The sequence below is a fragment of the Ornithorhynchus anatinus genome, chromosome 10 (genome assembly GCF_004115215.2).
Source record: "Ornithorhynchus anatinus isolate Pmale09 chromosome 10, mOrnAna1.pri.v4, whole genome shotgun sequence".
NCBI classification, from domain to species: domain Eukaryota; kingdom Metazoa; phylum Chordata; class Mammalia; order Monotremata; family Ornithorhynchidae; genus Ornithorhynchus; species Ornithorhynchus anatinus.
This window is the reverse complement of record NC_041737.1, coordinates 8095378-8118247: the sequence shown is the minus strand read 5'-3', so window position 1 is coordinate 8118247 and position 22870 is coordinate 8095378. Positions and strand designations below refer to the sequence as shown.

General features: G+C 45.3%; 1 protein-coding gene across 1 annotated transcript; it reads right to left on the bottom strand.

Annotated features, from left to right (window-relative positions):
* Positions 1 to 17226: 17226 nt before the first annotated feature.
* Positions 17227 to 21467, bottom strand: LOC103170567 (interleukin-8-like). The gene is made up of 4 exons (XM_007669183.3): positions 21282 to 21467; positions 20106 to 20241; positions 19206 to 19289; positions 17227 to 18252 (listed from the first exon to the last, which is right to left on the bottom strand). Exons 1-4 carry the CDS (start codon positions 21343 to 21345, stop codon positions 18228 to 18230), a joined length of 309 nt encoding a protein of 102 aa, XP_007667373.1. The 5' UTR covers positions 21346 to 21467; the 3' UTR covers positions 17227 to 18227.
* Positions 21468 to 22870: the final 1403 nt, after the last annotated feature.

Here is a 22870-nt window from a genome sequence, read left to right as displayed (position 1 = left end):
TTAGGCAAGTCACTTCACTTCTCTTTGCTTCAGTTACCTGTAAAACGGGGATTAGGACTGTGAGGCCCATGTGGGGCACGGACTGTGTCCGATCCGATTAGCTTGTATCTATCCCAGCTAGTATGGGGCCTAGCGCATAATAAAACAAATAACATTTAAAAAAAAAAGAGTGAATGCCGTACAACCTTTCAAGAACTGGAAATTCTTGTCTGCTCCATTCTGTCCCATGGATCTCCCCGATGTTCCACCCCCAACTCCCAGGCTGGTTAAAGGTGACAAAAACAATGTGGTTATTAGACGTATTACCTGACGGCCGTGACAACTAGGGAGTCTCCTTCCTCCTCACCCCCTGCCATCTCCCAGCTATAGGTCCCAAGAATGAAGCAGCAGGAATCTGGAAAGTTGGGAAGCTTCTGGGACATCCCTGTCTCTAAATCCATCAACAGTGACATTTATTGAGCACATACTTGCAGGGCACTGGACTAAATGCTTGGGAGAGGACATGAGATTAAAATTAGAAGACACCATCCCTTCCCTCAAAAAGCTTGGGATCTAAGGCAGGTCGGGCCTACGGTGTTTGCTGGCATCAATTTTGACTCTCCTCCTGCCCAACGGGCAGAACGTGAGACATCAGTCCCCATAGAATCACACCCTGTCCTCTTCCTCTCATCCTCTCTTCCCCTCCTCCCCTCACCTTTTAGTCCCCTCCTCCCCATCCCTTTCCCCAACACTTGTATCAAGTGGACTGAAAAAAAACACCAAACCACTGAAAGCAAATAGAGTTTAGGGTTACTAATCCCAGCAGCAACAAAACAGGAAATTTAGCAAATAAATCTCCCAGGAGAAACTGAGATAAAAGCAGGAAATGTTTAACCGTTTCTCATAAAATGAGTAAAGATTGCTAACTTTATTTTAAAATATTTTTAATGGGAGCTTCCAAACACCACCTTCTCTAGCTACACCCACTTTCCCTACAAATAAGGCCCTTCTTAAAGGTCTTCATTTGAGCCCAGCTGTGTTTTCACAGGATATTTACTCTTGCCTTCATCTGTGGCTGCCGCAGATCTCAGTGGCCCTGAGAACTTTCCTAAAAGTGGGTGGATTGGGTGGGTGAGTGCCAGGTGTGGGGAGAATGGGTGATGGATCTGTGCCACTTCCAGAGGCAGGGAGTTGGCATGTGGGATCTCTGTCCTGGTTCGTTCTATAGGCCCCGGGGTTGCTGGAAAGGGCATTATCCAGACCTAAGGAAATGGCAGTCCCGTAGATACTTGGAACGTTGACTGGATGGGTTCAGGCCCATCTCCTCCAAGAGGCCTTCCCTGCCTAAGCCCTTTTTTCCTGTTCTTCAACTCCCTTCTGCATCGACCTGATTCTCCTTTTATTCATCCCCCCTCCCAGTCCAGCACTTATAATAATGATGTTGGTATTTGTTAAGCGCTTACTATGGGCAGAGCACTGTTCTAAGCGCTGGGGTAGACACGGGGTAATCAGGTTGTCTCACGTGAGGCTCACAGTTAATCCCCATTTTACAGATGAGGTAACCGAGGCACAGAGAAGTGAAGTGACTTGCCCACAGTCACACAGCTGACAAGTGGCAGAGCCGGAAATCGAACCCATGACCTCTGACTCGAAGCCCAGGCTCTTTCCACTGAGCCACGCTGCTTCATACCTGTCATTCATTTATATATATTAATGCCTGTCTCCCCTCTAAACTGTAAGCTCACTGTTGGCAGGGAATATATCTGTAAAATTGTTACATTGAACTCTCCCAACCGCTCAGTTCAGTGCTCTGCACACAGTTAGTGGTCGATACATACGATGACTGGCTCAGGAGGGGTGGACATTTTGAGACTCATGTAGATTTGTGCGTCTATGACTTGTGAGTCTTGTGATTGGATGGCAGATGTGCGTGGGTGCCCCATCTCCTCTTTCTCCATCTCGTTGAAGTGGTTGGCTTATGACAGCTAAGATGACTGGCTTATAACTGAAAGTTATATGACACCATCTGACGTGGGCAGTGTGACTAGGGTATGCCCGAACCTCACACCGCTGCATTCCAGCTCTCTGGGGGGTGAGGAGGTTGTCTCTTCGAGTTTCACAATGCTGCTTCCTTGCCGCATAGGGTGAGGTGTTGAATTTGCCACCCATAACCCTCAGCCCCCACCCCTCCACAGGAGAGGCGCGGGGTGAGGCCGGGGTGGGGGGACTCTGGGGCTACTGCCATCCCTCCTCTGGAGGACAGAGCGGGCGACAGGACATCGAGCCACTGCAAGAAGGGGGAAGAGTAGGGTACATGGGTTGCCCTATGTCCCCTTTTCCCCTACTCTTTCCGTCTGTCATCAGATTGGCATTTATGTATTTTAAACCACTCACACGATAGATAAAGCACCTGAATAAAGCGGCCGCTTATCGGGCCATCTTGTTAGACTTTTCTGGATAAAAGGGTCAGAGCTCAAAAGGCACTAATTCTTCCGGGAATAGCCCAAAGTCCCTTTCTGCGGCTTTCTGGCCGACAGCAGCCCTGAGGAGCCTCCACCCTCGCCCCGAGTCCAAACCACAGTGCTCGCTCATTCATTCAATCGTATTTATGTGGAGCGCTTACTGTGTGCAGAGCACTGTACTAAGCGCTTGGAAAGTACAGGTCGACAACGGAAAGAGACGATCCCTACCCAACAATGGGCTCGTGGGCTCAGAGCAGGCAGATTCTGAACCCAGTTTAGTCTCAGAGCCAGGGAGAGCCAGGCATTCAGAGCACTGAACTAAACATTTGGAAGAGTACAATAGAGTTAGAAGGCACAATCCCTGCCCTTGAGAAGCTCACAATTTAGTTGGAGAGACAGATACTAAACTGGACTAACTAAACTCGGTCCATTCATGTTCCAGAAGACAACTCCGGCGAACGCACGCACCCCCTTCTGCTATCCTCCCTCTGCATTGCTGACCACAGGGGCTATAACATGTGACAGTTGGGGGCAAGTCCTTTAGCTTTGCTAAGCACCAGGCCATTGGTTTCTTGCCCTCGGGTCATGGAATGTTTCTGTTTATTGTTAATAATGATATAATAATAATAATAATGGTGTTTGTTAAGCACTCACTATATGTCGAGCACTGTTCTAAGTGCTGGAGTACGTAAGAGCTAATCAGGTTGGACACAGTCCCTGTCCCACATTCTTAATCCCCATTTTACAGGTGAGATAACTGAGGCTCAGAGAAGTGAAGTGACTTGGACAAGGTCACGCAGCAAACAAGTGGGGAAGCTGGAGTTAGAACGCATGACCTTCTGATTCCTAGGCCCACGCTCTATCCACTACACGTGCAAAACAGTGTACTCAGCACGTGGGCGAGTTCAGTAGAGTGAAAAGACATGATCCCTGCTCTCAAGGAGTTTAAGATAGAGCAGAGGAGAGATCTCCCAAAGGGATTTCAATTTCTTACAGTTAAAATGTTTCTTCTCTTCTGGGCTTAGCCATGATTGGGTTACCCAGAAAAAAAAACAAAAAACATTCCTGTGAGCCCCACCTGACTTACCAAAATGACTTCTGGATTTTTCTCCAAACCCTGAATTATGCCAAGATCCTTTCAGGATCCAGAAATATGTGTTTGCCCAATTGTTCTTGGGAAAAAAAAGTCATGAATCACTCATGCAGTAGTCCAAACTACAAGAATATTTGCTTAATTACCACTTGTCTGAAATCCTGATGAAACTTGATTCTTGGCCCAGTTTCAAACCAACCAAGTCTTCTCTCTGGAAAGATGGTTTTTCACCCCAAACTGCTTTGCCTTCATCCCAAACTCTATCCAACCTGCTTAGCTTCTAACTCAGGAGTTAGTACAGAGTTCCTGGTACATAGTGAGGGCTTAAATTCCATCCAAGAAGTATTTGTTAAGCACTTACTATATGCCAGGCACTGTACTAAACTCCGGGGTAGATACAGTCCATCTCCCATATGGAGCTCACAGTCTTAATCCCCATTTTACAGATGAGGTAACTGAGGCACAGAGAAGTGAAGTGACTTGCCCAAGGTCACACAGCAGGCAAGTAGAGGAGCCAGCATTAGAATCCAGGTCCTCTGACACCCAGGCCCATGTTCTTTCCACTAGGCCACGCTTCCAGTAGGCCATGCTGTTGCCAAGCCCTCTGGGAATTCAAATATTAGCGAGGGATGTTTGGTCTGTTCCTCTCTAGAGTTTGCGGAAACATCCAAGGTCCGGTGTTCAAAGTTCTCAACCGGAGCATTTCGGAGGGAGAAACTGTCTCCTAAAGACAGAACCAGTAGCAGGAGGTTGAGCAGGAACTGGTAGCTAAATGGCCTTTTAACCAGAGAGAAGCAGAGTTCATTCTTTTAATTGTATTTATCGAGTGCTCTCACTGTACTCTGCCCTTGAGGTTCTGAGTCCTTGAGTTCTGCGTGCTTGAGTTCTGAGGTCTGCCTGTCTTGCACAAGGAAGCGCTCCGAGAAGGGCTCCCTAAGCCACTGATTGCTTAGCACAGTGTTCTGTAAGCAGCTATGACTCAGTAAAAACCATTGATTGGTAGGAAACAATCCTGTATTGGCTGAGAAGCAGCATGGCCTAGTGGAAAGAGCAAGGACCTGGGTTCTAATCCAGGCTCTGTCACTTTCTGATAGCGGGATCTCGGGCAAGTTACTTTTCTGTGCCCCAGTTACCTCATCTGTCAAATGGGGATTAAATCCTAACTCATGTGGGACAAGCACTGTGTCCAACCTGATTAATGTGTATCTGCCCCAGCACTTAGAACAGTGCTTAGCATATAGTAAGAGCTTGGTCCCATGGGGACCAAGTAAGGAAACCTCACTTGCTCTTTTCCAATTCAATCTCCTTTTTTTCTCTGGGCTTCTAATGTTGAATGCTGGTCTTTCATCTCTTGAGCTCATTGTTGTGAGCGGGGACCGTGTCTACCGACTCGGTTGCATTGTACTCTCCCAAGTGCTTAGCGCACTGCTCCGCACATATCGATCATTGATCGATAGATTGACTGGTCGCCATTTTAAATATCAGCGTGGCTCAGTGGAAAGAGCCCGGGCTTGGGAGTCAGAGGTCATGGGTTCTAATCCCAGCTCCGCCACTTGTCAGCTGGGTGACTTTGGGCAAGTCACTTCGCTTCTCTTTGCCTCAGTGACCTCATCTGTAAAATGGGGATGAAGACTGTGAGCCCCATGTGGGACAACCTGATCACCTCATATTCCCCCCAGAGCTTAGAACAGTGCTTGGCACATAGTAAGCGCTTAACAAATGTCAACATTATTATTATTATTATATCAATCAGTGGTATTTGTTGAACAATTATTGTGGAGACTGGACTGTGGTAAGCACTTAGGAAAGAACAGTTCAGTAGAGTTGGTAGAAGAGATCCCTAAGCACAAGGAGTCAAGAGTGGGACATTCTAGGAGAATTATCTTATTTTCCCCAAATGGATTCCAGTCAAAAGTTGCTTTCTGGGGATCTTCTCTTTCCTAAACGTTTGATCAATATCACTGGGTTTATAGCAATCCCTTCTGATTTTTTCAAGAGAGAAACTGTTTCCTGCCCTAGTCATTCTATCCTAAGGCAAGCCAAGGGTCAGGCCTTGGGTTAATCCGAGTTTAAGCAATCTTGTATTTGTAAAAAAAAAAAAAAGGCAGTGTTTTTATCTTCCTCAGTGAGAATTCTTCAAACTCATAGATTTCATAATGAGATGGGTGTGGAGCATTCCTGACTAGCCGACTATTGATTTTAATGGAGTTTGCCTGGGTATAAGCCCTGAGGGAAATGAATGCATAAGCAGGAAAAGATCTCAGCCCTTGGGCACTTTTCCAGGATGTCACTTTTGTACTTTCCCAGATTGAGTTGGCCATCCAGGTTTGGTTGGATGAGTGGTATTTATTGAGCACTTACTGTGTGCAGAGCTTGGGAGATCTCTAAGTGCTAAGTGGTTGTGGAAGTACAATGCAACAGAGTCAGTAAACATGTTCCCTGCCCAAAATGAGCTTACGGTCAAGAGGGGGAGATGGACATAAATTATAGATGTGTGTGTTAAGTGCACCAGGATGCTTCCAAACCCCGACAACTCACTATCCATGATTCCCTCCTGATGGAGGCCCCCAAAAACTTGTAATTTCTCATTTTTTTTGGTTGTTGTTGATTTTTGTAAGGGTATTTGTTAAGCGCTCACTATGGGCTTTTTTCTTAATGGTATTTGTTAAGTGTAATTTCTCTTTTTTTTTGGTTGTTGTTGATTTTTTTAACGGTATTTGTTAAGCGCTCACTATGGGCTTTTTTCTTAATAGTATTTGTTAAGTGCTCCCTAAGGGGTTTGTTCTTAATAGCGTTTGTTAAGCGCTTACTATGTGCCAGGCATTTCTTCATTCATTCAGTCACATTTATTGAGCACTTACTGTGGGAAGAGCACTGTACTAAGCGCGTGAGAGAGTACATTATAACAATAATAATAATGGTATTTGTTAAGCACTTATTATGTGCAAAGCACTGTTCTAAGTGCTGGGGGGATACAAGGTGATCAAGTTGTCCTATGTGGGGCTCACAGACTTAATCCCCATTTTAGAGATGAGGGAACTGAGGCACAGAGAAGTTAAGTGACTTGCTCAAAGTCACACAGTTGACAAGCGGTGGAGCCGGGATTTAAACCCATGACCTCTGACTCCCAAACCCGGGCTCTTTCCACTGAGCCACACTGCTTCTCACATTCCATTCCCGCAAGGGGCTTACGGTCTAGAGGGGGAAGCAGACATTAATATAAATAATTACAGATACGTATATACGTGCAGTGGGACTGGGAGGGGAGATGAACGGGGTAGATACAAGCTAATCAGATTGGACACAGTCCTGTCCCACATGGGGCTCACAGTCTTAATCCCCATTTTCATTCATTCAATAGTATTTACTGAGCACTTATTGTGTGCAGAGCACTGTACTAAGTACTTGAGAGAGTACGACACAACAATAAACAGACACATTTCCTGCTCATAATGATTTTACAGTCTAGAGGGGGAATTGTTCCAGGCGCTGCACTTAGTGCTGGGGTAGATTCATGCATTCATTCAATCGTATTTATTGAGCACTTACTGTGTGCAGAGCACCTTGTGTGAGAAGCAGCATGGCCTAGTGGAAAGAACATGGGCCTGGGAATCAGAAGACCTGTTTTCTAATCCCAGCCCTGCCACATACCTGCTGTGTGACCCAGGGCGAGTCACTAACTTCTCTGTGCCTCAGTTCCCTCATCTACAAAATAAGGATTAAGACTGAGCCCCAAGTGGGACATGGACTGTGTCCAACCCGATCAGCTTGTATCCATCCCAGTACTTAGCACATAATAAATGTTAAAAAAAATCATTAAAAAAATATGAGCTAATCAGACTGGACACATTTCATGGCCCACTTGGGGCTCAAGTCTTAATCCCCATTTTACAGATGAGGTAACTGAGGCACAGAGAAGTGAAGTGACTTACCCAAGGTCACACAGTAGAAAAGTTTCAGAGGTGGGAAAAGGAGCCAGGTCCTCCTGACAAGGAGGTCTATGCTCTAAGTAATACACAGTGCTGCTTCTGTTGAAAACCACTGGACCCTTGGGATCAAATCACTGGTGGAGTGAAAAATTAATGCACTTGCTGTCTATGATTTTCTGGCCCAGTTGTTTACAGACAGCTCTGCAAAATCCAGCTTTAATGGAACTGAATGTTTCATCGGGGGATTACATAAATCCAGGGATTGATTTGACTGTTGGTTTTAATTTTAGTTTAGTTTTGAGCCATACAGAGAGCACTATACACAGCAAAGGGTGGTTTTTGTTTGAAGTCCAAAGTAAATTCTGCTTTGTAGCTTCACCCAAATCTTAGAGGGGGGATTTGGACCGGAGATTCATGAATGGGCTGAAGTTGGATAATGTCATATCCTCAGTGGGAGCACAGTAAGATGTGACGGTCCCCACTTTCATTGTTCAATCAAATCCATAAGAGTGCAATGTCTAGAGAAGCAGTGTGGCCTAAAGGAAGGACCATGGGAGTGAGAGAAACCAACTTCTTATCCTGGCTCTGCCACTTGGCTACTGTGTGGCTTTGGGCAAGTCAATTTGCTCCTCTGGGTCTCAGTTTTCTCATCTAATAATAATAATTGTGGTATTTGTTAAGCTCGTACTATTTGTCGGGCACTGTACCAAGCGCTGGAGTAGATACAAGGTAATGGGGTTGGACACGATCCGTGTCTCACATAGGGCTCACAGTTTTAATTCCCATTTTACAGCTGAGATAACAAAGGCACAGAGAAGTGAAGTGACTTGCCCTAGGTCACACCACAGACAAGTGGCAGAGTAGGGATTAGAACCCAGATCTTTCTGACTCCAGGGCCCTGCTCTATCCCTCTAGACCACTCTGCTTCTGTAACAGAAGGATTCAATACCTGTTTTCCCTCCTCCTTAGGCTAGGAGCACCATGGAATACAGAGACAGAGCTCATTTTACCTCAGCACTTAATAAAGCGCTTGACACATAGTAAGCGCTTAACAGATACCACCATTATTTTTAGCAAAGAGCCAGAAAAGGTGCCCTGTTTTATTTTCTTGAGTGAGGTTTGATCCGATGGCCGCAACATTACTACCCAGGTGAAAAAGGGACTCACCGGTAAGTGTATGGAGTGGGCACAGTGAGTTTGCATGCTTTCCTTATGTGTGACCTTGAGTGAGTCACTTCCCTCCACTGTGCTAGTTTCCTCATCTGAGTGTGGGATTAAATCTGAATTTCCCCTCCCTTACATTATGAACCCCATATGGAACAGGGACCGTGTCTAATTTGGTTTTACCATATCTACCCCAGGTCTTAACCCAGTGTAAACCCTTAATATATTATTATTATTATTCTCCAGGAGAGTATTTTTGCCTTGCAGTATTTTGGTAGAAAGCACCCTTAAAAGCAGCATGGCCTAATGGATAGAGCTCAGGCCTGGGAGCCAGAGGATCTGGATCCTAATCCCGACTCTGCCATTTGTTTGCTCTGTGACCTTGGGCAAGTCACTTCATTACTCTTTGCCTTAGTTACCTCATCTATAAAATGGGGATTAAGACTGTGAGGTCCATCAAGGACAGGCACTGTGTCCAATCTATTTCCTTGTATCTATCCCAGTGCTTAGTTCAGTGCCTGGCACATAATAAGCACTTAGTATCATTTTTTTCAAAAATCAAAAAAGCAAGCATGAGCTCTGTAAATGAATGGGAAGTTTAGGGTAGAGGAAGAATTGGAACAATTTCCTTCATTGCCCATTGAAATTGATTCACAAAAACCCATTCCTCCGATGGAAAGTTAAGCAAACCCCAGTTGACTGAAAAGAAGAAATATTTACAAGAGCTTGAGGGTTGATATGAAGAAGAATTTGGTCGATGAAGACATCAGTAACAGATGAATAGATAAGTTCGTGAGAAGGTCGTTGGAACTAAGGGGATGATATAACCAGAAAGGTGGGGGGATGTTTGGTGAAACGTATCTTGGAGGAGGTGCGGGTTTAGCATGGCTTTGAAGGAAGGGAGCCATGTGAGTCATATTGGAATTACTCCACATTGGCATCCTAATTCAGGTTTTTTAAGGTTCCAAGGTGTATCTAAACTAGCGATAGTGCCTCATCCTGTATTTTGCTGTTCACCATTGGGGTGTTCCTAGAGAGAAAAAAGTTTGTCCTTTGTGATTTGGCATTTTGTACTTCCCCTAGAGCAAAGTGAGAGATGACAGAAAAATAATAATAATAATGATAGTCCTGGCATTTGTTAAGTACTTACTATGTGCCAGGCACTGTACTAAGCGCTGGGGTAGATCCAAGCAAATTGGGTTGGACGTAGTCCCTGTCCCCCGTGGGGCTCACAGTCTTAATCTCCATTTTACAGAAGAGGTATCTGAGGATACCTCAAAGAAATGAAGTGACTAGCTCGATGTCACACAGCGGACAAGTTGTGGAGCCGGGAGAAAAGTAGGTAAGTCGGAGCCCATCTGAGTCTTTGACTGTAGAGCACAGAATAATAAATAGAATCAGGGCCAGAAGTGGAATAGTTTATTTAGAGTCTCTACAAAGAAGCCACCGAAATAATCCAAGTTTATGTCTAAGCTAATAAAACAAAGACAGCATAAACAAGAAAGACACTGAGTTGGGGCTAATCAAATGAGCTGCGGTTGACTCTTTTCTAAGTTTTTGTTGAAAGTTGTCAGGGATTTTCAAAGAGCTCAGTGGCTCTAACCTCGGTTCACTTCCTGATGTCTTGGAGAAGTGGTTTTCTGTACCAGATCAGCTATTCTATGATGTTGATTTCTCAGAGGAAGAAAATCCTAGATTGCCAAAGGCCCAGGAGATAAAGATAGAAAGATTAGCCATTCTGTCCAAGAAGAGAGTTTTCTTCCTCGTAACAAAATAAAGAATTGAGGATATTATTTTGGAGACAAAACTCCAAATTTTGAAAGCATGATCTAGGGCAGTTCTAAATATGAGTTGCAGTAATTCTTCTATTAGGGAAATGGGAGTGAGGACTTTCAGGAAGGTGTTCAAATCTCAAATAAAGATTGCGTATATCTGAAAAATAATTATCTGAGCTGAGAATGCTAAAAACAATAGAGAAAAGGGCAAGGTAAGTTATTTATTCAGTGATTTCATCCCAACCTTTTTTTAATCTGGTGATGATGATGATGGTGATGCCGTTATTTGTTAAGCACTTTCTATATCGTGAACACTGTACTAATTGCTGGGGTAGATAGAAGTTAATGAGATCTGACTTTGTCCCTGTCTCACCTGGGGCACAGAGTCCAAGGGTCTTTCTCACACCGTATCACAACAAGGTCATGAGGGAAAAAGAACTTCCCCTTTCTCCCTAAGAACATTCTAGCCAAAACACTTAGGTAAGTGTGGACTAGAGAAGCAAAATGGCCTTGTGGTAAGAGTTCTTGATTGAGATTCAGGAGAGCTGGCTTCCAATCCCAGCTCCCCGATTTGTCTGCTATTCGACTTTGGGCAAATCACTTGGCTTCTCCAGGACTCAGTTCCCTCATTTGTAAAATGGGGATTCATACCTGTTCTCCCTCCTACTTTGACTGTGAGCCCCATGTGGGACAGGGACTGGCTCCGTCGTGATCATCTTGTATCTACCCTAGCTCTTAGAACAGTGTTTAACACAATAGTAAGGGCTTAAGAAATAGTATTTTGCTGTCAGATTGGTTTAATTTTCCACTATCTCCCCCATTAGATTCTAAGCTTCTTGAAGCCAGAAAATTTGAGTTCTGCTTCCGTTTATCTTTCTCAGGCACTTAGAAGGCATTCAGTAAATAATAATAATGGCCTCTGTGCAGCGTTTCCTATGTTGTTGTTTGTATTTCTATTTGTTTAGCGCTTACTCTGTGCAGAGCACAGTACAGGGTAATCAGGTAATCAGGTTGTCCCACGTGAGGCCTAAAGTCTTAATCTCCATTTTACAGATGAGGTAACAGGCCCAGAGAAGTGACTTGCCCACAGTCACACAGCTGACAAGTGGCAGAGACGGGATTCGAACCCATGACCTCTGACTCCCAAGCCGGTGCTCTTTCCACTGAGCCACGCTGCTTCTCCAGGCACTGTACTAATGCTATCAACTGAGGTTGGAGAAGGCCAGTTAGCCGAATCTATTCCCTTTCCTTTAATTCTAACTTTGTCTCACCAAGCGTCTTCAGTCGGTTGGTCAGTCAAATATATTTAACTAAGACTCGGAATATGCAAAGCACTGAACTGGCGATATTGTTTCCTTGGAAGATGGTTTAATATCTTGTAAAGTACCAGGGAGGGAGGAAAGGAAGAAAGGAAAGAGGAAGGGAGGCAGGGTGGGAAGAAAGCAACAGAAGAATTAAGTGCTTACTATGCGCCAAGCACACTACTAAGCACTGGGGTAGATATGCAATAATCAGGTGCTACATGGGGCTCACAGTCTAAGTAGGAGGGAGAACAGGTATTGAATCCTCATTTTGCAGATGAGGGAACTGAGGTTCAAAGAAGCTAAGTGACTTGTCCAGAGTCACACAGCAGACAAGCGGCAGAGCCGGAATTAGAACCCAGGTCTTCGGAATCCCAGGCCCATGCTCTTTCCACTGGGCCACGCTGCTTCTACAGGATGGGAGAGACTTACCACCATGCCCAGCCTACTGCTGTCTTCTGCCGTCTCCCTTAATACGGTGCTGTGCACCCAGCAGCGTGGCTCAGTGGAAAGAGCCCGGGCTTGGGAGTCAGAGGTCATGGGTTCGAATCCCAGCTCTGCCCCTTGTCAGCTGTGTGACTGTGGGCAAGTCATTTCACTTCTCTGGGCCTCAGTTCCCTCATCTGAAAATGGGGATTAAGACTGTGAGCCTCACGTGGGACAACCTGATGACCCTGTATCCTCCCCAGCGCTTAGAACAGTGCTCCGCACATAGTAAGCGTTTAACAAATGCCAACATTAAATTCCATTGACCAATTCATTGATTGACCTTCACCTCCCAGGAGAGTGGTTCCAGCAGAATTTCCTGGTCGCATTTCTAGAAGAAGGGAATTATCTATGGAGTCAAAAGTCCGAGAGGCCAAATAGGTGGATGAGAAGAGGTTCAGTCAATCGTATTTATTGAGCGCTTACTGTGGCAGAGCATTGTACTAAGCTCTTGGGAGAGTACAATATAACAATAAACAGGCACGTAAGAACTCATTATATGTAGACGACATGAGTGACCTTGGGAAAATTGCTCTCAGTGGAGCTCAGGCTGGAGGGCGGAAGCCAGATTGAAAGGGGTCAAGGAGAGAGTAGAAAGAGAGGAAGTGGAGGCAGAGGGAGTTTGAACCGGAATGGGACTGGTGAGACTGGGTAAATGCTGAAGGAAGCACTGGGATTCAGACAGGTTTTTTTTTTTTCAATTTTGGGACTATTTAAGCCGGTTGGAAGACAGAGATTCATTCATTCAATTGTATTTATTGAGCACTTACCGTGTGCAGAGCACTGTACTAAGAGCTTGGAAAGTACAATCCAGCAACAGATAGAGACAATCCCTACCCAACAACGGGCTCACAGTCTAGAGAGGGGAGACAGACAGCACATGCATCAGTAGCATCAAAACAAATAAAAAGAATTATAGATATATACACATCATTAATAAAATAAGTAGAATAAATAAGTATGTACATATATATACAAGTGCTGTGGGGCAGGGAGGGGGGTGGAGCAGAGGGAGGGAGTAGGGATGATGGGGAGGGGAGGAGGAGCAGAAGAAAAGGGGGGCTCAGTCTGGGAAGGCCTCCTGGAGGAGGTGAGATGTCAGTAGGGCTTTGAAGGGGGGGAAGTGTGATTGTTTGGCAGATGTGAGGAGAGAGGGCGTTCCAGGCCAGAGGTAGGACGTGGGCCAGGGGTCAACGGCGGGACGGGCCGGGCCAGACCGAGGCGCAGTGAGGAGGTGAGCGGCAGAGGAGAGGACTGTGCGGGCTGCGCTGGAGAAGGAGAGGGAGTAGCTATCAGAGAGTGAGTGGTGAAAGATGGCAGTGAGAGAGGGAATGGTGGAGAAGATGATTTTAGAATGGGAGAGGGGAGAGGATCAGAAGCACAGGTAGAGGAGGGAGACTTTGAAAGTATTTAGGAGACTGAGGGGGAGAAGGTGAATGGAGGGGTGGGAGGGAATTGGGGAGACGATTTAGCTCTCCTAAATTCATTCATTCATTCAATCGTATTTATTGAGTGCTTACTGTGTGCAGAGCACTGTAATAAGTGCTTGGGAAGTATAGTTCGGCAACAGATAGAGAAAATCCCTACCCCACAACTCACAGTCTAGATGATTTCAGCTTTATTCATTCATTCATTCAATAGTATTTATTGAGCACTTACTATGGGCAGAGCACTGTACTAAGCGCTTGGAATGGACAAATCGGCAACAGATAGAGACGGTCCCTGCCCTTTGACGGGCTTACAGTCTAAATGGGGGAGACGGGCAGACAAGAACAATGGCTTGTTGTGGGCAGGGAACGTGTCTACCCACTCTGTTATATAGTGCTCTCCCAAGCGCTTAGTACTTACAGTGCTCTGGATATATTAAGTGCTCAATAAATACCACCGATTGAATGATTGATCATCAGGGGAAAGAGGGTGTAAAGTAAAGGTTCGGGGGATGGATATTTTTGGAGGTGCTTCATAAATAGAAGCAGCGTGAGAAGCAGCGTGGCTCAGTGGAAAGAGCCCGGGTTTGGGAGTCAGAAGTCATGGGTTCTAATCCGGGCTCCGCCACTTGTCAGCTGGGTGACTTGGGGCAAGTCACTTAAGTTCTCGGTGCCTCAGTTCCCCCATCTGTAAAATGGGGATTAAAACTGTGAGCCCCATGTGGGACAACCTGATCATCTTGTATCCCCCCAGCGCTTTGAACAGTGCTTTGCACATAGTAAGTACTTAACAAATACCGCCATTATTATTATAAATAGAAGCAATAAGGGAGATGGGGAAAATTCACAGGGGTAGGAGTATAACAATAATTGTGCTAAGCACTGGGATAGAGACAGGATAGTCAGGTCGGACACAGTCCCTGTCCCACATGAGGCTCACAGCCCAAGTAAGAGGGAGAACAAGTACTGAATCCTCATTTTACAGTTAAGGAAACGGAGGCCCTAATAAGTTAAGCAATTTGCCCAAGGTCACACGGTTGACAAGTGGCAGAGCTGGTGTTAGAACCCCAAGTCCAAGTTCCCTGAAATGGGCACTGGGAAGTAGGAAGTAAAAAAATGACGTGTTCCGGGCCCCCCAGGCACTTAAAGTCTAATAGGAGAGAAAACCGAGGCAAGTAGCTGGAACGAAGTCCATCCAGAGGGACCAATTTGGACTTTGGTACTTGACCGTATCTCTTGAGGAATTATAGATTTTCTTTTTCATTGCTCCACAATAAAAGGGGGCAGAGTCTTTGCTAGTCCCCGAGTCATCTGCTCCCTTTCCTTAGTCTCAAACGATCAACAAATCGATTGTACTTATTGTGTGATTACCGTACTAAGCGCTTGGGAGAGAACTGTATACGAGATTTGCTTGAGGATCTTGCCAAGAGGATCTTGTAATCTGTAAGGGGAGACAGATGTTAAATAAATTAAAGATATGGACCCGAGTGCTGTGGGGCTGAGGGAGGGGTGAATATCACGTGTTTAAAGGGGACAAAAACAAGGACGAGAATGACACGGAGGTGAGACGGAGTAGGGGAAATGAGGTCTTAATTGGGGAGGTTTCTAGGAGGGGATGTGATTTTAATAAGGCTTTGAAGGTTGGGAGAGGGATTGAAGTCTCCCTTCTAGTTACCTGTTGGTTTCAGGGTGTTTAATCTCTGACGCCCGCCGTCCTCTTGGAAGTTTTCTTATCTCAACTTGTTGATTCATATACACTTCAGTTTACGCAAAATTGTGGACTTGGAAATTTCCACCCTTCCGGAGAGGTTAGATAACAGGTCTCTAGTCTGCTCCGTGCTGTGATTTAGAGGCTTCCAGCAGTACTCTGCTCTGTTTAAGCATGGTTGCAGCATGGCATAGTGGAAAGAGCACGGACCTGGAAATCAGAAGTGTGCTTGTGTGACCTTGGGCAAGTCACTTCACTTCTCTGGGCCTCGGTTACCTCATCTGTAAAATGGGGATTGAGACTGTGAGCCCCATGTGGGACAGGGACTGTGTCCAACCCGATTTGCTTGTATCTTTTATTATTATTATTATTATAGTATTTTAAATTCTGGCAGTACTCTGCTCTATGGCATTTAAAACTCAAAGAAATACTCTAGTCCTTTTCTAGGTAAAGCAATATTAATTGTATTTCTGGGCTGACTCTATGGACAACTGAATTGTGGAATAAACTTCTCAGGAAGTTTGTGGAGCTTTTTTTTGCTGCTAATGGTATTCGTTAATCGCTTACTATGTGTCACGCTGGGGTAGATACGATTCTCTGTGCCTCATTTACCTCATCTGTAAAACGGGGATTAAAACTGTGAACCCCATGTGGGACACTGACTGTGTTCAATCTGATCAATCTGTATCTATCCCAGCATTTAGGAAGCCCTAACAATTACTATTACCCTTGAATTGTATTTTACCGCTCTTCCAGCGGTGGAGTACTTTGAGGCCTCTTTTACTATCTCAGATGACGTCTACAGCTCTACCTTAGTACAGTGTCTGGCACATAACACGTGCTTAACAAACCATAAAAAAGGGCAGTATTAAAGTTTATTATGTACACTAACTATAATTTATTTATTTAAATTCATTTCCATTTCCCCTCTCTATGCTGTAAGCTCTTTATGGGCAGGGAATGTGACTACCAACTCTGTTGTATTTTAGTCTCCCAAGTGCTTAGTATAGTGCTCTGAACACAGTAAGTACTCAGTAAATATTATTGATTGCTTATTGAATAAACACCGTGCAATACACTGTACTAGCTGCTGGGAAATACAAAAACACACACACAGACATACACACATCCTCAGCGATCTATTTTTTCACCTGATGAACCAGATAATGAGAAATTCTACTGGTTTTAGTACCTGCATGACAGAAAGGTGGACAGATTCCATTCTCCTCAACCCCATCCCACCTTTGTATTGGCTGTAGGCAGGAGTATTCCCAACTGGGGAAACTGATTCCATGAAATTCAATCAATCGATTACAAGTGGGATTTATGGAGTGCTTACTGTGTGCAGAACACTGTACTAAGCACTTGGGAGAGTACAGTACAACAGAGCTGGTAGACATGGTCCCTGCCCGCAAGGATTTTACAGTCTAGATGGGGAGACAGACATTCAGATACTTTTTGGATGGGTATGTGGGTGCCGTAGGGCTGTGAGTAGGGTGATCACAGGAATGTGATCAGGTAGAAAATATCGCTAGATCCAAGGGGGTGTAGATCAATTCAGGTCCAAATTGATTTATTACAGGAAAAAGTTAATTTATTAAGTGGCATAGAGGGGTTGGAATAAATTCAAAACCGCTAGATTCATAATAAGGAAGTTATGAGTTAGGGGTTTGACGGGTCGATCCAAACAGAGAGGATAGGGGAATTCCTCCGCATGCCCAGAGCTACTGTCAGAGAGAAGAATTTTGGGCCAAATGAACGATTAGAATGGGATTTCTCACATGCTGATTCAGGATGATTTAACTTATGGTCCTGTGGAGGTCACCCTGAATTAATCTTGAACAATTCTCTGTAGCCCAAGGCTAAAGCGATACCATTTAAGAGACAAGGGAGACCAAATTCTTGGTTTGTAAAAAAACAGTTACTCTTTATTGTCCAAATAACTTCAAAGAAAATCTTACAGAAGTCAGAAGTTTACAATGAAAGGCAAACAGATGACACAAAAATACATTCCCCAGAACCAATGTTTCAAAAACATCGCAACATGTTTCAGTTGTTAAAATAGTTTTTCTTTCTCTGGTATGTAACCAGATTCATTCAAAATAACTTAAATAAATAAAACACCATGGTGCCTAACCATTTAAATAAATACAACTGTTTAAATAAAATCACTCCAACACAGTATATCTGACATCATAATTTCACCTCCTCAGTCAGAGAACGGTGTAAACTGCGGTCAGTGGGACAGAGGATGATGGTCTGAGTACTGTGTGGCAATCCATCGACCTGAGCTTGTAGAAAAATATGATGGGGACAGCGGTCAAGAAGCCTGAAGAGGAACCTCGAGGATTGCCTCTTCATTCTTGACACACCTTTTCCACAGCTCTAATGATGACTCATTTACTCAGAGCACAAAATTAAATAAATATATAAATATTGTGTACGCAAATAAGTTACATATGAAAACAACATTGCTATCTTGGAGCATTTCTTCCCCCTAAACTCAGGGTGCTCTCCTGTCCCTCGCCTAATTTATTCTCAATAACATTATTATTATCATCATCATTATTATTGTAGTTTTTAATTGCTTAGTATGTGCCAAGCACCTTTCTAAGCACTGAGCTAATCAGCTCTCAAGTCAGCCCTTGGAGGGAGGGAGGGAAAAGAAGGAGGGATCATTTTTCCCAAATTGCAAGTGGACAAGTAGAGGCCCAGAGAAGTTAAGGAACTTTCTCAAGGACACAGAGAGAGTGAAGAGTGGCAAAATGAAAACTGGAACCCAGCTCTCTAGATTCACATCCCAGTGTTCTCGCCAAGGCTTTCGAAAAGAGGTCTTAGAAGATTTCTTGGTATTTTCAAATGAGTTGTTCTTAGAGGGAATCCGGAGGGAATTCTGCTTTTCCTTACATCTGGTTATTCTTCTCGATTCTAAAATAGAAAAACAGAAGCGATTTAGAAATGTATCCAAGAACGTTAGAGTTTATAGACACATAGCTATTGAAGTTGCAAGCTCTTCATCTGCAGGACAATAACTAAGGGTTTATTTTTCATCCTCCAGGAATATTTTGACAGATGGACAGAGCCAAGTAGCATCCAAGTAGCAGTAAGCAGACACCTTATTTGACTGGAGCAGACTCATAACAATGTTGGTATTGTTAAGCTCTTACTATGTGCCAAGCTCTGTTCTAAGCGCTGGGGTAGATACAAGGTAATCAGGCTGTCCCTCGTAGGGTTCACAATCTTCATCCCCATTTTACAGATGAGGTAATTGAGGCCCAGAGAAGTGAAGAGACTTGGCCAAGGTCACACAGCTGAGAAGCGGCAAAGCCGGGATTAGAACCCGTGACCTCTGACTCCCGAGCCCGGGCTCTTGCCACTAAGCCACGCTGACTTATGGTTAGGATAGTCTGTGGCAATGTCAGGGAAAAGCTCTTGGGCCACGCTCAAAGCCCTGGTTTTCCACCCACACCTTGAGCTCTGATCGGTCCAGAAAAGACCGCCATTCCTCATTACCGGGTTCTCTGTCATAAAAACATAGGGCATCAGCCTAGTGGGGCATGGGGAAGGCATTCGTGCCTGGGCATGAGCACAACACCACTGCCCCAACCCCTCCAGTGAAAACCATAAGCAGCTCTGGGGCTTCGCACTCCAGCACACGCCACGGGAAGCAGCGTGTGAGGAGTGGTGACCTGATGCGTTGGCATCAGAGATTAGGGTTTTCTACCGTACTCCATGATATTCTGCTGTCTCGTCCTCTCCCAAGCGCTTAATAAAGTACTCTGAGCAGAGTAAACGCTCAGGAAATACCGCTGATGGACTGATGGATTAACTTTCCCGTGACCCACCCCCTTCAAGAAATCTCTTCCGAAAGGCATTCTCACATTTTCTTATACTTCTCGATAAGCTCCTGTACCCAGTCCTTGGTGGTGTCCAGGCAGACTTCCTTGTTGTCCTGGAGCGTCACTCTGCAGAGAAAAAGAATGAGGGTCAACATTCTTGTCTGGGGTGTTGTTTGATAGACCAGTGCACCTGCTCAGGCTCTGAAGCTGGAGGGACTTTGGGGGTCACCTAGAAGGAGTTGAGTCTCTCTGTGGTGTGAGGGGTGGAGGGCAGGGGGGTTCTGAGGTTCCCGTGCCACTCCGTGGACCATCCGGTTACTGAAGCCGCATCACCTAGTGGATAGAACATGGGCCTGGGAGGCCGCAGGTCATGAGTTCTAATCCCAGCTCTGCCACTTGTCTGCTGTGTGACCTCGGGCAAGTCACCTAAGGCAAGTCATTTAACTTCTCTGTGACTCAGTTACCTCATATGTAAAATGGGGATGGAGATGGTGAGCCCCACGTTGGACAGGGACTGTGTCCAACCTGATTTTCTTGTATCCCCCTCAGCGATTAGCACACAGTAAGTGCTTAATAAATACCATTAGTATTATAATCACCTAGGATCCTCCAAAGAAGTCATGTCTACTAACTCTACTGAACTTCCCAAGCATTCAGTACAGTATGGTGTGTGCTCAGTAAAGAAGTTAACTGATTAATGGATAATCCACCGTGCCCTTCCCTCTGAATCTCCCCAAGATGGATCCCTTTGGATGGACAGAAGGCACCCCTTTCCCTGGACCAAAATGAGATTTGGCATAAAATTCAAGGCCCCTTTATGAAAATAAAGGATGGTTTTAACCAGACTTGAATGCTTGGGAGGGACGGCTTGAAGGGCAACTGGTCACCCTCGAGCTGCCCATCCCCTCTGGAAGCCCCCGTTTCACACCCTCGGATACTCACATGACTTCGTCTAATGAGCAGTGCGGTCCCTTGAAGATCACTTCCACGGATTTGATGTGCTTGCGAGCGATGCGTTTGGGGTGCGTGCTGATGCACCTGCATCGTAGTTGGATGTTCGCCTTACTAATAGAGGCAGCTGAGGGGCAAGATGAGAAATCTGGTGAGTTCGGGCCCCAACCGCACACCTCCTTCTGTGTCCTCCATGGGACCGTTCCGCTTCCTATAGAATCAAGGGGTGCTTCCTACAAGTTACTGCCCCTTCCTATCTAGCAAACAGACTCCGGAAATCCCAAAGCCTAAAGCTCACCCCAACCGCAAAGACTTTTGTTTCTGAAGTTTCTCTTCAGTTAAATATTTCAGACAATCCACAGAAGTGGAGGTTTCTTTCCAAAGCATTCCTACGCCAGCGCTGCAAAGCATTCTGGAAGGACCTTCACCTCCAAGTGGCGGAGATTTTCTTATTGCTAGCATCCTCTATGTAGATTTCTCTTTTTTAATGGGGCTTTTAGATCAGGTCTCTAAAAACCCTGAGCAGGTTTTGCCCAAAGCCCCACCTTCCTACGTATTCACAAGGGTTTAGTGTGGCCTACGGCCCCGTGGTTCACAGAGGCTGCGGGGATCCCAGTAGGGAAGAGGGAAGCTGGAGGATTCTGGAGATTCTCCAACGTTGCCTTCAAATCCTCCCCATGGGGAAGGCTTCCCTTGTTTCAAAAACCTTTAAATGGCACAACAAAAAAGTTTCTTTTACATCAGAATGCCTTCAAACCCTCCTATCGAGGAAGGCTTTCTCTGTTTCAATATCTTGAAATGACACAACCCCAAAGTTTCTTTTAGGTGGGTTAAAAGTTGCCCACCATGAAATATTAATCCTTGCATCTGGGTGTCTAAAAAGAAAGGGGAGTAAAGGCAAAACCAGAGGGGTTTTCTGTGGATCCTTTAGACTGTAAACTCCTTGTGGGCAGGGAACAGCTCTGCCAAATCTGTTCTATCCCCCAAATGCTTAGGAAAGTGCTCTGCACACAGTAAGCGGAAAATAAATACGACCTAATGATAGATTTCTCTGAACGCGTGGCCTGCTCACAGTACTAGCAAAGTCTGGAGATCGAGGAATTGAGTAGATCAAAGAAAAAGTTAAGATGTCTTTCTCAGGCTGAGTACAAGAAAACTTGGGCTTACCTTCTGAGACTGTGGCAGTCAGGATCATGACAGCCAGGAGGGCAAAGACAAACTTTCCAGTCATGGTTCTTCTGGTCTGTGGCTCTGTCAGGAGGTTGTGGGAGCTGATTTGTCTTGGAGGGTTTCTGTAAGCTGCAGTGCTCCCGTGGGTCCTTTTATACACCGAACGAGCCCCGGTGTGCTTGTGTGGATCGTGACTTCATTATGTCAGAGGAATTTCCATTTTTTGCAAAACACAGCTGGCACTTCGGAAGTGCAGCTGAGTCATCAGTCGCGGGTAGAGCCCCTTCCTAGAGTCTAAATCAACCGATTGCTCTGCAAAGATGTTCCTCACTGGAATTTTTCGGGGTCCAAACTGGTCCATCAAGTTTCCCGAGTGCCCTGTGTGCTGGTATCATTGTCTACCTCTATTCTTTCAGTTTGGAGGTGATTTCCGATTCCACACATTTGGTATTACCCGGTGGCAATTTGGAGGGGGAAAGAAAGGATATTGCTATTCAAGGTAGTTGCTTTTTTGTGATATTTGGTAGGTCTTACTCTGTGTCAAGCACTGTTCTAGGTGCTGGGATAGATACAAGATAATCAGGTTGGACACGGTCTCTGACTCACGTAGGGCTCACGATCTAAGTTGGAGAGAGGAGGATTTAATCCCCACTTTAAAGAAGAAGTAACTGAGGCGCAGATGGAGAGGTTAGGTGACTCGCCTAAGGTCTCACAGAGGACAAGTGATGGACCCCGAATTAGAACCCAAGTCTTTTTTTCTTATGGTATTTGTTAAGTGCTCACTATGTGCCAGGCACTGTTCTACATGTTCTACAGATACAAGGGAATCAGATTGGACACGGTCCCTGTCCCACATGATGCTCATAGTCATAATCCCCATTTTATAGTTGAGGGAACTGAGGAACAGAGAGGTTAAGTGACTGGTCCAAGGTCACACAGCAGACAAGTGGCAGAGCCGGGATTAGAACTCAGGTCCTCTGATTCCCAGGCCAGTGCCCTTTTCTGTGCAGAATTACTGCTGTGGGACCAGTTTGGGAAGGGCAGATTAACCAGCTAAGGAAGGGATTCCACTTCCTGGGACCACCCCAAGACCCTAGGTCTCAGCCACAAAAGTCCCAGATCATGGACGTGGGGCGAATGCAGCTCAGCGAAAGGACCTGTGACTTTTCAAGGTGAAAGCTGGGGTGTGAGATAATAATAATTATTCTGATCATTGAGTACTTTTTAAGCGCTTACAATGTGCCAAGCACTGAGGTAGATACCAGATGATCAGGTAGGACACAAGTCATGTTCCTCAGGGGCTCACAATCTAAAAGGGAGGGAGAGCAGGTATTGGATTCCCATTCTTCAGATGAGGAAACCAAGGCACAGGGCAAAGAGAATTGAAGGGATCTGCTCAAGGTCTCAAAGTTGGCAAGAGGTGGAGCGGGATTGGAACCTGGGTTCTCTGACCCCCAAGGCCAGGCTCTTTCCACTAGGCTAGGTTGCTTCTCTAATGTTAACTGGAAGATATCAGTCTACTGAAGAGCTTCCTCTAGGCAGGGGTAAATAAGTCCGGAGTGCTTTTGGAAATGGGGTGTCTCTAG

Coding starts and splice junctions, on each gene's coding strand:
- LOC103170567 (XM_007669183.3), bottom strand. CDS start 21,345: ATGACTGGAAAGTTTGTCTTTGCCCTCCTGGCTGTCATGATCCTGACT. Junction 20,242..21,281: donor GACTGCCACAGTCTCAGAAG/GTAAGCCCAAGT, acceptor CTTGCCCCTCAG/CTGCCTCTATTAGTAAGGCG. Junction 19,290..20,105: donor TGCTCATTAGACGAAGTCAT/GTGAGTATCCGA, acceptor TTTTCTCTGCAG/AGTGACGCTCCAGGACAACA.